General features: G+C 43.2%; 1 protein-coding gene across 7 annotated transcripts in view; it reads left to right on the top strand.

The window, feature by feature from the left end:
* TNPO1 (transportin 1) overlaps positions 1-15,512 on the top strand; it is a 78,963-nt gene that overhangs the window by 18,093 nt on the left and 45,358 nt on the right. For 4 of the 7 annotated variants that reach the window (XR_007505037.1, XM_049794756.1, XM_049794750.1 and 1 more), the window contains exons 2-4: positions 356-584; positions 852-965; positions 4,885-4,960. Coding sequence is in view for 6 of the 7 variants with exons in the window: in XM_049794756.1 (XP_049650713.1) it covers positions 861-965; positions 4,885-4,960 (181 nt within the window). In the remaining variant the exon portion in view is untranslated. The remainder of the gene's footprint in view (positions 1-355; positions 585-851; positions 966-4,884; positions 4,961-15,512) is intronic. The other 3 variants (XM_049794752.1, XM_049794754.1, XM_049794755.1) reach the window with 3 other exon arrangements.

Genomic DNA, 15,512 nt, shown 5'->3' on the forward strand with positions numbered 1-15,512 from the left:
GGCCCCCCGCCCCTCCTCGCGTAGTCGGTACTATTCCCTCTGGAGAACTCCCAAGACCCGCTCAGCACTCCACCAAACCACGGAAAAGCACAGCAGGCGGCAGCCCAGGTACCCCGTTCCCGACTTCTGGCACCTCCGCTTCTCCTCCCTGGGCGGCAGCCTCGCCGCCCGCTGCCAGGCGCTGCGGATGCGCTGCCGCAGCTGGGCCAGGAGGCCCGGCCCGGGGCCGGGGCGCCGCTTCGCCCCTCACGGCTGCTGGAGGTTTCCTCCCCCCTGCTCGGGTGGGTGGCGGAGGGGGAAGCGACCCGTTTCCCGCCCGGCCGGGACTGAGGAGCCCGCCTTTTGTCGCCCCCAGGCTTCTGGCGCTGTGGGACGCACCGGGGAAAAGCTGACGGCGGCGGCGGTGGGCCCGAGGCGGCCCGGGCGGGCGGGGGCGTGGCCGGCACTAGAACCCGAGAAGACGCGAGGCGGCTCTTCAGGCCAGATCACGAATTCGCCGTGACTCAGTCTACTCGAAGCACAGCGGGCGGCGGCGGCGGGAGCAGGTCGGTGTCGTCCGTCCCTCCGTCCGGCGGCGGGAGCAGGTCGGTGTCGTCCGTCCGGCGGGGCCGAGCCGTTGGGTGGCGGGGTGCGCGCTGCGGTGGCGAAAGCCAGAGCCAGAGCGGGGCGGACGCCCCCTCCTTCCTTCCCTTCCCTCCCTCCCTCCGGCCTTCCTCCCTCCGGCCTTCCTCCCTCCCTTCCCTCCCTCCCTCCGGCCTTCCTTCCTTCCTTCCTTTCCGCCCTCCCGCCTCCCCTGGCCTGGGCCCCGCCGCGCCGCTAACCGCGGCCGCCTGTTGTCTGGTGTTTTCCAGCAGGCCAAGATGGAGTATGAGTGGAAGCCTGACGAGCAGGGGCTCCAGCAGATCCTGCAGCTGCTCAAGGAGTCCCAGTCCCCGGACACCACCACGCAGAGAGCCGTGCAACAAGTATCCTTGGCCGAGGCTTGCGCCGCGCGGGCGGAGCGGGGCCGCGGCGGCCCGGGCGGGCGCTGGGGGAGGCCGGGGGCGGCGGGCGGGGGGGAGCGCGGCCTGCGCGGCTGCAGGCCGGCGCTGCGGCAGGCGGCGGCCGGGCCTGCCCGGGGAGCCGCCACGGCGCGGAGATCCGAGTCCCCGCTGCGGCGGGCGGCCGTGGCGCGGCGTTTGAACGGCCGAGGCGGCCTGTGGGCCGCGGGGCCGCCTTCCCCCGGCGGGGGCCCGGGCACCTGTTGCGAGCCCGGAGCAAAAGGCCGGGGTGGGGGGGCAGGTGGCTTTTGTTTTGGTTTGGGTTTTTTTTTTTCCTTTCTTTTTAAAGCCCGGGCTCTGGCGCGGCGCCGGCCGTGTCTGCCGCTTTCCCGGGTTCCCCCACGCTGGGCCTTCGCCAGCGCCTAGCGCCCAGCCTCCAGCCACGGCGGGGCGGGAGCGCGGCCCTCGCCCTGGCGGATCCCGCCGAGGGGGCCGGGGGTGCCCCGCGGCCCGCTGGGCCGAGCAGGCGGCGCGGCGCGGGGTACCCGTCGCCCTTGCGGCAAAGCGGAGGCGAGCAGGGTCCTCTTGAGGTAATCCGGGGCTGGGATTCGAGGCGAAAGCCGTGGCTGGTGGGGGGAGTGCCCCCGGCGGAGCCGCTGCCCGCACGCCGCCGTTGGCCCGCTGGCTCTGACACCGCGCATTTTTGCTACGTTGTGAGGACGTTTCTGCTTGCCTAGAAGCCTGAGCCTGAAATACTGCTCGTTACGCTCGTTAACATTCACGGGAAGGGGGAAACCTACTGTATGTGGCTTTTCGTGCTGCTTTGCAGTGCATTTGGCGTTAGGGTTGTGGGCTGTTGAGTTTTTTTACCCCCCTAAGTCTCTCTTGATTGTAGAAGTGATGAAATAGCAAGGGTTTAAGGAACAAAGATCGAGAGAGTAAAACTTTAAATTGAGACTGATAGAAGCATAGGTCTCGAAAAATGAAGCCCTTGTCTACTGTCCTGCTCCTTGCGCTAGCCGTTTAAGTGCTTTAAAATATCTAGAAGTCCTGAAATTCTACGAAGGATACGAGTTTATCATCTTGATCCCCTTTTATTTAAGGCATTTGCTTGAAGGTCTTCACAGAACGCAACAGAATTAATTTAAGTAGATAAAAATATATGTGTATGTATTTATATATTTACATTATTTTAAGAGTTTAGCTTGAAGCCAAATTTGCTCCACTTATAGGCTTTCTTAACAGATGTGGTCAAGCTTAGGAAAGCTTCTGCTCTTATCTGAAAGGTGAAGGTAGTTTTCATCTTGATCATCTTGTTTGAAACATAGCTGCAAGAACTTTTAAGATGTTATTGCTTCCTTTGAAAAATACTAAACAGAAGTGTCTAAGTAAAGTGTTCTGATAACGGCCCAAACTTAAACTGGTGCTCTTTTGTATTTAAAATACAAAAGTGTTTATAGCAACAGTGCTTGTAGCGTAGCTTTAATGCAAACCTACATTTTAAAGCTCTGCTTCAAATAATTTAATAGCATCTGGTTTGTTTATTGAAATATAGCAGCATACGTGTGGGATGTGCAACATAGGTGATGCTGTCTGTCTTAAAGACAAGTAAAAATTGACTGAACAAAAGTGCTGTTAATTGATGTTTGAAATTATTTTTAAATGGTAGTGGTAACTCCCTGTTGTGCTGGGAAGCCTGTGCTTTCAAAGGAGGTCCTCATATATTGGCCTGTAAAGGTTAGAGAAGCGGCACATTTCTACCACTGTATTATACATCAGTTTGGGAAAATGTTCTAATACAACTTCACAGGTCCTGTCCTGTGATTTAAAAAAAAAATAAAAATATATACGTCCTTTGAGACTGTTTCCACAAAAGGTTTGTGATGGCTGTTGTATTGTAGAATGCTACTTAGTAGTGTGTTCAAGCAGGGTGGTGATTAATGGTTTCAAATTTAAAGTATTCTCAGTCCATAATTTTTTTTAAGATTATCAGTGTGTTGGTTCTGTCATGCCCTTTCTTTATGACGCTGTTTTGGCACATTTGGGTGCTTAAAACTCAAATATAACAAGGTTGGGATTATAGGTTAGCCAAAACCCTTTGTTAACAAAGTTATGAATTAATAAGGCTTCAGATATTTTTCAAATAAAGATATTGGTTGTTTCCTGGAGTAAAAAAGAAACGGTTAAAGTGGTTTAAGAAGTTGTTCAGAAAATATGGCCTATAAGCTCTTCTTCGATTCCTAGACCAATTAAGTGTTTTCTCACTAAGTTTCTATTAAATACTGCTCTTTCAGTTCTTTTTGCTCACTTCTGCTGCTGCTTCCTACTTGATACTTTGGAATTCACAATGCTTAGTAATGTTTAACTGACTGTTTTGATGATTATGTTTCTGAAGCTTGGGGGAAAAGAAAAAACTTTTGAAATGTGCTACCCTACTTCTTGGCTGTTCCTGAAAGAGCTCTTTGGCTTGGCACCTTTGACAACAATCTTCATATGTCTGATTTTTCATTTCTAGGGGCCATGTAGAGTGTTCATTATTTTCACTTGCCCTAACCATCCTCCTCTTTACATTTCATCTTCTGTGTGTTTCACAACAAAGGAGCTTGTGGCTGTGATAAGTATGCTTTACTCTCTAGTAAGAGAAAGAAAGTGGAAAGAGGGCAGGCTTCTCTAGCAAAGTTACTACTTGATGCAAACAGCCTAAATATCTAAAAATGAAGTTTCTTAAGTTTGTGATTGAATCATAGAATAGTTTGGGTTGGAAAGTACCTTAAAGATCATCTAGTTCTAACCCCCCTGCCATGGGCAGGCACACCTTCCACTAGATTGAGACACTGGCTGTCGGTCTTTGGAATGAAATGGATCCTTTAGAACTGGAAGGGATTTACTGGGCTGTCAAGTCCTAACATATATGTGTTTGGCTAAGGTTTAGCTACTTTGAATGTTTAGAGATTCAGCTAAAGAGCAAGTAAAGTAAATACCTATGGAGCAAATAATCTCACTTCTTCATTTTCTTGTTAAATGTCTTTGCCATACTGATGATGTCAGTAGATTTAGTAACTTAGAGGTGACGTTGCACTGACTTAAAATTTTGTTGTTGAGCAGAATACTTATTAGCACCAGGGTGTGAGAACAGGATAGAAGGAGAATGCCAGATACCTGCACTAGCCAAGCAGTGGCAGAATACTGGGAAATTTGAGGCAGAAGTAATGACAAATTTTAGGAAAAACAACTGTGTACCTTCACAGCTGTTCAGAAACATAATCATTCTTCCTGCAGTTAAAGGAGCATTTTGTCATTTGGGGGTTTGGGTTTTTTTAATGAGGCTGTGAATAAGCATGGACTTCTTGGCACAACTATCTGTGTGCGCATTTACAATTAAACCGGTTCTTATTGCTGAAAGCTCAGGCTGTGGCTAGTTAACATCATAAAGAAGTATATGTCTAATATTAAAATGAGTAGCTTATCAAACTCATAGCTGTTGTGTTTTAATGCTGAAATGCTTTTATTTATTGTGGAGGGAAAAAAAAAGATGTATTATGGGATTGTGTCCCAGTAGATTCATTAGGTTTGTCGGGCTTCTAAGTGCAAATATTGAAATCTAAAACTGTACAGAGGAAGCTTTTTTTTTAGTGGCTTTACAAAAAGTTTTAAGGATCTATTAATTTCTGTGTCTGTCCCTGGATTTTTTTTGTCAGATTTCCCCATAACCAAAAGATATTGCTTCAGTAAGAAAATACAGAAACTGTTTTTAGATTGTTCATACTCTGTATATTGGGAGCTTATAGTCACAGCTGGTTGACGTGATGCAGCAGTATATAACTCATTTAATAATCTTTGTGTCCAGGAAGCTGTAAGTGCTGTGTGTGAAGGTTCAACTTTCCTTAACAGTTTATCTCTTCAGAAACTAGAACAACTTAATCAGTATCCAGATTTTAACAACTACCTGATTTTTGTTCTTACGAAGTTGAAATCTGAGGGTAAGTGCTTGAGATATTGACTGTTTTATTCTACTTCTTTTTTCTGCCTTTTTTTTAAAAAAATTGTTTTATTTAGCTTGAAAGAAATAGGAAGCTGATGCCTGTAGTCAGTTTGCCGGTTGATTTAGCTCCATAGTCATGTAAAACTCATTTATCCTCTCTGGAGTCCTTGTGGAAAATTTAGTGGTGCTAGTAGAATCTATGCCAAGGCTGAAACTATTCTAAATGTCCTATGAAATCTTCCTAGAAATGTTGGGGTATCCTACCTCTATCAGGATGAAGTAAAGTTGTGGAATAACTTTGAGTCATGACTATACGCATTATAAAATTGAGTTAATTGCTAAATTGAGTTATGGTAATGATCTCACTAGTAGTGAGATTGTTAAATATTTTGAAGGTCACACAGTAGAGTTGTCCGAAGAGGATGTCTGTCAGAATCTTCATTCTGAAGTCTTGTTCTAGCAAAACGCAGTTAGAAATCAACTGGCTACTTACTGTTGTGTTATGGGAAAGATTGTGTTTCCAGTGTATTACAGCTACTGATTTGTAAGGTCTTTTACAGTGAAAGGAATTTGTTTCAAGATCTGTTTTAGCACATCTCGGTTCTTTACATTTGTTTGCAATTGATGTGTTCAATTGTTTGGGCTGTTTTCTGTTGTTTTGAGTTTTTTTTCCTTAGTGTCCTGCTACCAGTCCTTTTCCTGCCTTCAAGCATTTTACCTCTGGGTTTCTGGGTGCTTGCTTTTTTCCCTTTGAATTAGATTTTACTTACATGTGGCTGTGTAACATTCAAAGAATCAGCAAGAATGTTTTAACTAGTGTTTTGATTGTGCTGTCAGCTTACTTTGGGAGGAAGGAAACAGAAGGAATGAAATATATTTTCATATTTGAAGGCTGGAGTATATCCCTATGGTTTTCTGTGTTCTATGTAGGGTGTCTCCCGATCATCTGTAAGGCCTTGGGGGAACACCTCCAGTTCAAGAGAGAGGGTGAGCTTTCAAGACCTGAATCAGCTGGGATATTAAATTTTTGAGCAAAGAGCCAGTATAGATACACCATGTGCTTTATACATTAACAGAAAAATGAAAAGAGGAGTGAGTCCACTAGTGGGATCTGGAGTCTGTACGAAGGATGTGACGAGAAGGGTGTTCCATGTTTTGTTTTTTTCTCTAAAATTTGTTTTCTAACACTGCCTTACTTGCTAATTTTAATTTCCCCTTCTTCATTCTGTTCAGCACTTGAGCTTGAGGTTCTAGATACTGATGTGTGTTTAGCAATGTGTTAGAATCTCTCTTCCCAACGTATCTCCTTAGATTATCCAGTAGTCTTTTTCTACCCTTCTTAATGTTTCGATGCATCCATCTGTTTGGAATTGGATGAAGAGTAGGAGATGCTAACTGTTGCAAAATGGTTGTATAAAGCTGTTTTATCTTAGGAAAAAAAAAATAGCATCTGGCAGGTTGAGGAGGCAAGCAAGTTGGGGTGAAGTAGCAAGCTGACTTCTTAAATGAAGTGTTTGGGATCAGACTGCACTGATAGCTCTCACAGATACATTAGGTCTTTTGTGAGACTGCTCAGAAGGAGCTGTTGCTTCGGAGATGCTTTGTCCTGCATCAGTGACATTTTTAGTTATAATCTTTCATCCAAAGCAACTGTTTTTAAACTTTGTATTTCTAGTTCAGGGAAACTTGGAGAATATTGAGGGTGCCATAACTAAGGCCAGTGTTGGTGCTTTTCATAGTATTTGCCAAGTTACAAATATCCTGTTAGCTTGCTTGGACAGGACTAATGAGGGACGATGGAAGACTGTTGTTGGGATTTGACTTGAATCCAACCAACAGCCGTCCATTGTCCCTCATTAGTCCTTTCCAAGCAAGGTAAAGAGACTATTGGAACTGCTATTCAGTAGCTACAACACTCTTGCCTACTCTTTTGGACCGGTAGTGGAAAATGTGATGGACTCAACAGGTAGATAATTGTCTTCAGTACAACTGGGAAAGTATTCTTTCCTTTCCCCACCTGAAGAGGGTTCTGTTGGTGGTCTGTCCTACAGCCTTGCCAAGTTTGTTGGCTAGGGGAAAGAGCTAGTGTGCTTTACACCATACACCAAAGCATAGATAGTCATACTGTTGGAAGTTCATGCTTTTGTTATGGCCATACTGTCCCCAGCAGAAGGAGCCATGAAAATAAATTTCCAACATCACTGACAGCACATTCAATAAAAATTAAGGTGTATTCATAGTGCATTAGAAAAAGAGCTTGGTTTGGTGGCAGATGGGACTAGGCTTTGATTCAGTTTTTGCCACTTCCGAGAAAACTGTGCTTAAGGATACATTTAGGTGACAGCTCCTGAATGTGGGAATTCTGTAGTGGTTGATTGAAATGTGTGTTAAATAGCCTCATTTTACTGCAGTGGAGGTTGTACCAAATTATCTTTGGCCTGAGTCTTACACCTCTGCAGGCAAATAACTTTGCAACCAAACTTATTTGCAAGCAAGTAACTCTGCTTGCAAAGCTGGCTGTTCTACTGAGGCCTGCCTCTAAGATACTTAAGTAAATGTTATGTGTAGGGAATTTGGTTTGTTTTAGCACCAGAGCTATTACATTTCAGTTGCAGAAAGTATAACTTTTTTTTCCCTCCAGTGTTAGCTTCATCAGGTTTCTGTGTCTGAATGCTTGTGACTTGCTGGTTTTGGGTTTATTGTGGTACTCCTGCATGTATGTGGTGGGTTTTTTGGGTTTGTTTTTAAATTTTGTGGGCCTTGTTAAGCTGCCAAAGCTTGTTAAGCTTGGGTCATCCTGGGAACAGTTGTTGCCCTGCTACCATTTCATTAGTGAAAATATATGGCCTGGCTTGCAGCTATGGCATATAGGTGCCCTAACTTTTAAGCACTTCCTTTCTTTTTCGTTCATTCTTTTAACTAATGTGCATTTCTAAAGATAGCATCATGAATCCGGACAAACCCCAATGTTACAAATATCACAGAATATAAGAAATGTCAAGGAAACAGCATTCAGTCCTGTTGGAAGTCAGACAGTAGGCAGGCTGATGGAATAAGATACGATCCCAAGCCATTAAGGATTGAGGTATAGGTCTCTAGAATGTACTTCCCAGGAAGTGTGGTGCTCAGAGATCTTCTTTAGCTGGGTGAGATGGAGTCAAGATTAACTGAAAAATATCTGAATGAAAGAAGCTTGGTTTTACTAATTTATCTGTAAATGAAAATAATCCTCAGATGCTCTGTTAGTATAGCTCTTCCTTCTTGGTTTTGCAGGTATAAAACCTCGACCTCACAGATAATGTATTGGCACCGCCCTGCCTTTCTGTTGGGTTTTGGTCTTTTTTTTTTTTTTCTTTTTTTTTTTTTTTTTTCTGGTGTCCACCGAGCTCAGAATCCTGTAGGCTTTTGTATTTTGTTAATGAGTTGTTTCATGGAGTCTGTGCGTATTGCTGTTGCTTCTCGGATCACTTTCTGTATTTTATGTGTAGTTGACTGAAACACTCCAGTGCTGCAAAGGAATATCAGCTTTGTCTGTGTTGCTGCTTTCTTTGCTTATCTGCAGCTACCCTTCTTTGTTGCGAGCCATGCATCTAAATCTTCCTTCACTTGTTTGCATCTTTTATTTTATAGTCCAAGTCTGTTCCCTTAAAGGAAAATATGAGAAAGTATTGTCCTAATTTCAGCCTCCTTGAGGTCTTGCCAAGGCCAGTTCTAGCCTCTAGTTAAGGTACATTGAGGCAGTTTTCCAAGACATCTGAAGTATGAGGCAGGCCAGAGAAAGGATGTCTAAGTGTCATAATACAATTCATACTGTAAGCATAAGTGCTGAGTTTGTTTCAGATCTTGTTGACAATAATGATGAAATTCCCAAAGTTGCCTGTATCAAAACCTTGCTTTGTTTACACTTTCTGTAAATTAATGTTTATAAGATCCCTGTTTTACCCCCAGCTAAAATAGACTGACAAAAATAGCATCCTTCTTAATTCATCTGTCTTGTCCTTTTGTAGGACAACTTTGTCAATTCACTGGTGTTTCCTTATTATTGTTTTTAACCTGAAATTACACCATGCTTTAGCTTGCGCAGCATCCTGAATTTTGTGAGTGAGAGGTGGATCTGGCTTGTGCTAAATTATTAAAAGATGATGTCCATTGTCATTCACCAAGAATACTCTCTAATCCTCATAAATTCAATTTTTCAGTTAGGGAGCAATGGGTGTGATGCCTCTGTCATAATCCTGCCACGATATTTTGTTGATGCAAGGTTGTATCAGTACACAGTCAGATGACATAGCCTACTTGGATCAGTAAAGACTACTGTGTTGCCTTCTGGTAACGCTTCTGTGTTCAACTCTAAGGAGAAACTAAATTGAGACTTTGTAATCTATGCAGACTATTCCTGCTATGTTTCTGCATGTATCCATGCTTTGGCTGATGTTCACACCTCTGAGGGAATGTCCTTGTTTCAGCAGGGATAGAGTTAACTGTCTTCCTCAGTAGCTGGTACAGTGCTATGTTTTGAGTTCAGTATGAGAAGAATGTTGATAACACACCAATGTTTTCAGTTGTTGCTAAGTAATGTTTAGTCTAAAGTCAAGGTTTTTTCAGCTTCTGATGCCCAGCTAGTGAGAAAGCTGGAGGGGCACAAGAAGTTGGGAGGGGACACAGCCAGGACAGCTGACCCAAACAGGTCAAAGGAATAATCCATACCATATGATGTCGTGCCCAGTATATAAACTGGGGGGAGTTGGCTGGGGCAGGGCAGATCACTGCTTGGGAACTAACTGGGCATCGGTTGGTGAGTGGTGAGCAATTACATTGTGCATCACTTGTATATTTTAATCCTTTTAATTATTACTATTGTCATTTTATTAGTATTATAATTATTAGTTTCTTCTTTTCTGTTCTATTAAACTGTTCTTATCTCAACTGATGAGTTTTACTTTTCCCAATTTTTTCTCCCCCATCCCACTGCAGGGGGGGGAAGTCAGTGAGTGGCTGCGTGGTGCTTGGTTGCTGACTGGAGTTAAACCATGACAGCAAAAAAAGGGAAGCTGTCTTTATATTGGGTCAGAATTAACATGGCATTCTGCTTAGCCTAATATGGCCTTCACGATGTTGCATGTTTTATATAAAAATTGCAAGAACAGAAGTGGTGTCAAAGCATTCCACTTAGGTAAGATTTGACATACTAAATGCCCCTTTATGTGGTGAAAAAAGAAGAGAACTACTGATATGGTATCTAGTCTAATCAAGATTCAGGCTGTCCATCCTTAGTCCCAAAACACACATGTTCTTTCTTAGATCTACCTTTTACCCTTCTTATACAAGAGACAGAGGATATGGTTGGTTTGTGCACAGTTTCTGTAAAGTTTTGTGTTTGTCTCTCCCTGTCCCCTCTCCTCTACGCTCTTGGCAGGACCTAGGCTAATGGGAAAATACTGAGACAAATGCATGATGGTCCTGGTAGCATTCTTCTGGCCTGTATAGCCACAGTTATCTATGCTGTTGCAGCTATATAAAGCCTTTGTGATTCTGATCTTGGATTGTGTTGTAGTGACTGATCTTCATCCCATCCTAATGTAAGAACTCTAGTGTTCGGTCTCAACAGAGTGTTATCTCAGTGGATTGATCATGGCCTGGTATAAGGCTATCACAGTCAAGGATCAGAATCCTTGAGATGAACTTTTAGTCTGAAGGTAAATGAGCTGGGATTGAGAACACTGCTTTAGTAGCACCTTTGTCATAGGCTTTAAAGATGGTCTTTTATTTCCAAAATGCTTTGAATTTTTATAAACCAGTTGAAGATAGAGCAGTGTCTCTGCAACTCTTGATCTTGTCCATGTGAATCTTTCCTCAAGATACACAATGGTCTTTGAGCAGTTACCTTAGAAGAGCCTGGGACTGCTACCTGGAAATTCACTTGTGTCCAGAAGAAACAAAAACATTCCTGAAGATGCCTACAAGAGGTTCCAAGGAGCTAACAGGAATGGAACTGCCTCTGACATCGACAAAACTCCTTGGGTAGCTACCTTGGAGGAGTCTAGGGCTGCTATCTGCAAATTCATCTGTCTCCAGAGGAGACCAACATGCTTCTGGAGAGACCTGTTTTCAGACTCCTGCAAGGAAGATGCTTAAGGTGTCCTGTGTATGTTGGAGGCAGGTCCATGTTCTGTACCTTGCTGGGAGTCCTCCCAGGCAGCTTTGGAGTGTTTTGGCCTGTTGACTAGCCTAGTGTCTTCATGTACTTAATTGCATTGGCTCAGGTTCTTCAAAAGTGCTGTTCACTGTAAGCATTTGCGGGGCAAGTCTTGGAATATATTTTCTCTCAAGTAGCTTGTGGAGAGAAAGGACAGAAGTTTTCAGGCTTTCCCTTGATTCTTAAGATCATCAAACTTTTGGGGTTTTTGCTGTGCTTTTTTCTGAAGTTCAGGTGGTCTTGGGTAAGGTCAGTTTTGGCCTCACAATAAATGTGACATTTTGGGGGTAAGTTGGAGGTATTTAGCCAGCTATTTGAAGCCTTTTCTTAGTGCATCTTAGGAGCTGAATGTAGTCTGCCACAAGGGATATTTCTTTGTATGCTTTTTTTTTAAGTCAAACTGTCCTACTTAGTGATGTTTGGTTGTTTCTCATGTCAAATCTAAGTGTACTTGAAATGCCAGTATCAAGCATCTCTATGTGGTGTTTTCCTACAGATAGGGAAAATGTTGCTGGTGTGATTTCTAAAGGCATTCAGTCCACCAAGCAGTACTTGATTTCAGTGAAGTTCTGAGGTGCCTCCTACCTGAAAAAATGGTGCCTCCTACACATGAGGCTATGTGCTAGTGTCTGACTTAGGCTGTGATAGCTCCTAGGAAGTAATAGCACCACCTCTTCCTAGATTTTCAGAAACAAAACTTACTGTGAGGCATTGGGATGATGTAACAGATTCAGTGTGTTTGTTATTTTGCAGTGCTGGAGCAGGTATAATTGATTAGCTGACCACTTTCATTAAGCCAAATCTAGCCTTATAAAGCAATGCCCATTAGCACTTCTCATGTGCAAGTAAAACCTTTCCTTTAATGCCAAAAGGGAGTAGAACCCAGAAAAAACCCAAATATTTTTCAATACCACCAGTAATAGTACCCACAGTATTTTTGGCCAGCTCCAGAATTGAGTATCCTTACTGAAAGGAATCTAAAGAGCCGTATAAAAGCACATCTTGATCCCACAGTTCAATGCTAATATCAACAACTGGCTAAGCATTACTACTGCTTTTGCAAAGCATTTTAAACTCCTTTCTTCCCCTTCTATAATGACATAATTCTCACTCTTCAGAACCACATGAAGGTTTTACTCAGCTGTACCTTCTGCTTTCAAAAGGTATTCAGGAGCAACAGTGCCATGATAGTCATAAGTACCAATGACTTCAGTCTGCATTCAGCTCAGTATAGGCAGCTTGTAACAGCTTAGCTCTGCAGCACTGGACTGGGCAACACCATTCCTTCCTAGTGAGATTGTCTGCTTTATCTGAAGTGTCACACACTGGCTGTTCAAGCATGTACAGATTCAATAGTCCAAATTTTTATTTTGGTATCTCCAAGGAAAAAGCATCTATGTAACTTTGAGAGATTTATGTTCTTCTCTGAATCAGTAGATATACTACTGATCAGAGGTAATACTGACTGGCAAGCTGTAAGTCTTAGGAGCATTAAGCATTCCAAAATGGCAAGCACTCACAGCTTTCCCTTATTTTCCTCCCTCCCCAAAGAAAGGAGGCTGATGAAGTCATAGGTAGAAAGTGAAAACTAGAGACTGAAGATGGATTTCAAATGGCTCAGAAGAGGAAGAGCAGCATGGTCACACATCAATGCTGCTTAGATGTAGTCTCATTTTCTAAGTAACCAACAAGCTAGTTGTTGGTCAGCAGTTCAACACCCTTCCCATATTGTCCACAGCTCAGTTTTATTTACATCATCATCTTCAGAAGCATAGCTGTTGCTACTTATTATTCAATAAATATGCAACACTCAGCATCAGCAGAACATTTCCAGCTTTGTTTTGGTGTCTTACAGATGTTCCTAAGCTTAGGCAGTTGTCAAATTATTTTCCATGACTCACATAAGTCAATTGAGCACTGATTAATTTCAGACTAGACACTACATTTCAAGGTCATTTATGTATTCAGTTACACTGCATGTCTTGAAACATTGTCAATCTGTCTTCTAACCTGCTAGTGAACCATACCAGTTTAAGCCAAAAGTGTTATACTTAAGATTATGTAAAAGTCCAGCATGAAAAAAAAAGGGGGGGGAAATCTTTTTCTACTAGGAAGCTCATGAAGGTGTCTCTGTACTGTATTATTGTACATTAGGATGGAAAAAATTATTCATTTTCTGCTTCCCATATGACACTGGTCTGGTGAGATCCTTATTTTTTTGCTTTTAGCTCTTTTAAGAGACAGACAATCTGTCATTAATGCATCAGAAATCTTCATGTGCAACAGTGACGCTTAGTCATGATTTTTATCACATTTTGTATTTGTACATGTTAAATCCATATCACTAATTAAAACACACAGAATGACAGCTTATTTCTGAAAAAGGCTTAATAGCTTTAAGATTGAAATTGACAGAGGAGTTTTGTTTTAGAAAAGTCTCACCCTAACATTTAAAGTTGCCAATATCACAAGAGTAACAGGGCAAAATATAGCCATGTTAATAATCATTATATTGCAGTCTGTGAATGGATAAAGGCTACCCTCATCCCAGTTGCTCAGTTCATTTAGCAATCTAAGAAGTTACATTCTAAGGAAAAGAGGATGAAAAGACATGGTGGAAAAAAATGCTGACCTGGACTTGCAGGTGAGCTACAAAAACTGTTGCTTTCACATATGATCCTATGTCATACAAACCCTCATTAGAGGAAATATGACTATTTGAGGACACATTCTGGTTCTTAAAAGCACTGCAGTACCCCTGAAATAATTGATATCTGTGTAATGTGGGTAAGTGTCTATTCGCTCTGTCTGTAAACCATTAAAATCTGGAACTAGTATTAGAGTTTTGCAGCAGAATTGAAAATATACTGAGAACCAAATTATGATTATGTGATATAGTTTTATTATAAAGTGAGGCAATGTGAGAGGGGAATCATCAACTGATTAACTGATTTGGCACCAAAGATATCAAAGTGCCAGAGATCTGCTTCATTTTGCTGCTTTTTCTTGTACTATATGTTCTTGTCAACTCTCTATACTTCCAGGTTGACTGAGATAGGAGGCAAGACTGTGATCTTTTTTGATGGCTGAAGCATATGGCTGACAGAACTTATCACAGAGTCTATGAACACTAGAGTGTCTCACTCAGCTCTTAGGCCACCTGCCTGTAGTCTTGGTGTTACAGCAAGAACTCCATCCAGATCTGTATTACTGTCTTCTGACAGTGTAGCTGTTAAGTTGTTGAACATCCTGGATTCTGTAAATATCCTTGTGCAGTTATATCAGGAAATTTTTCTCAAATTAAGACTTTGACTATGGTGTGGTATGGGTTTTGGTTGTGGTTTGTTTTGGTTTTTTAGTGCCTGAAAGATTATGTAGTGCTTCTCTAGCTCAAGTGGTTGGTATTTGTTTGGCACTAAGTCCATCTTTGTGACTTCTGCTTGTCGCCTCTCAGTATGATGATAATTGATTTTGCTTTTTGTTTTTAATTTTTCTTCTTTTTGTTGCTTCCTGAGTTCTTTTTCACTCGTTAGAGATGCAGTTTTCACTGTTATGGTTTAAGCCCAGCTGGCAACAAAGTACCATGAAGCTGCTCGCTCACTCCTACCCGTGGTGGGATGAGGAAGAGAAAATGGAAAGAAAAGCTCATTGGTCAAGACAAGCACATGGAGGGATCACTCACCAGTTATGGTCACAGGCAAAACAGACTCAGCTTGGTGAAAAAACCAAAACCAATTTAACTTGTTACCATCCAAATTGGAACAGGATAATGAGAAGTAAAACCAAATCCTAAAACACCTTCCCCCCCACTCCTCCCTCCTTCCCAGGCTCAACTCCACTCCTGATTTTCTCTACCAACTCCCCCTGCAGTGCAGGGAGATGGGGAATGGGGGTTGGGGTCAGTTCATCACATGTTGTCTCTGCTGCTCCTTCCCCCTCAAGGGCAGGACTCCTCACTCTTCCCCTGCTCCGGTGTGGGGTCCCTCCCATGGGAGACAGTCCTCCATGAACTTCTCCAGCATGGGTCCTTTCTGCAGGCTGCAGTTTTTCAGGCACAGACTGCTCTAGCGTGGGCTTTCCCATGAAGTCATGACCATCTTCGGGGACATCTCCCTGCTCTGGTGTGGGGTCCTCTATGGGCTGCAGGTGGACATCTGCTCCACTGCTCACCTCCACGGGCTGGGGGGGACACAGCCTGCCATCTCGCCATGGGCTGCAGGGGAATCCCCTCCTCCAGTGCACCTCTTCTCCCTCCTTCCTCACTGACCTCACTGCCTGCTGAGGGGTTTCTCTCACATCCTGCTCCCTTCCCCCACTACAGGTTCCCCTTCTTAAATATGTTATCACAGAGGCA

Source organism: Accipiter gentilis, chromosome Z (genome assembly GCF_929443795.1).
Source record: "Accipiter gentilis chromosome Z, bAccGen1.1, whole genome shotgun sequence".
Classification (NCBI taxonomy): Eukaryota; Metazoa; Chordata; class Aves; order Accipitriformes; family Accipitridae; genus Astur; species Astur gentilis.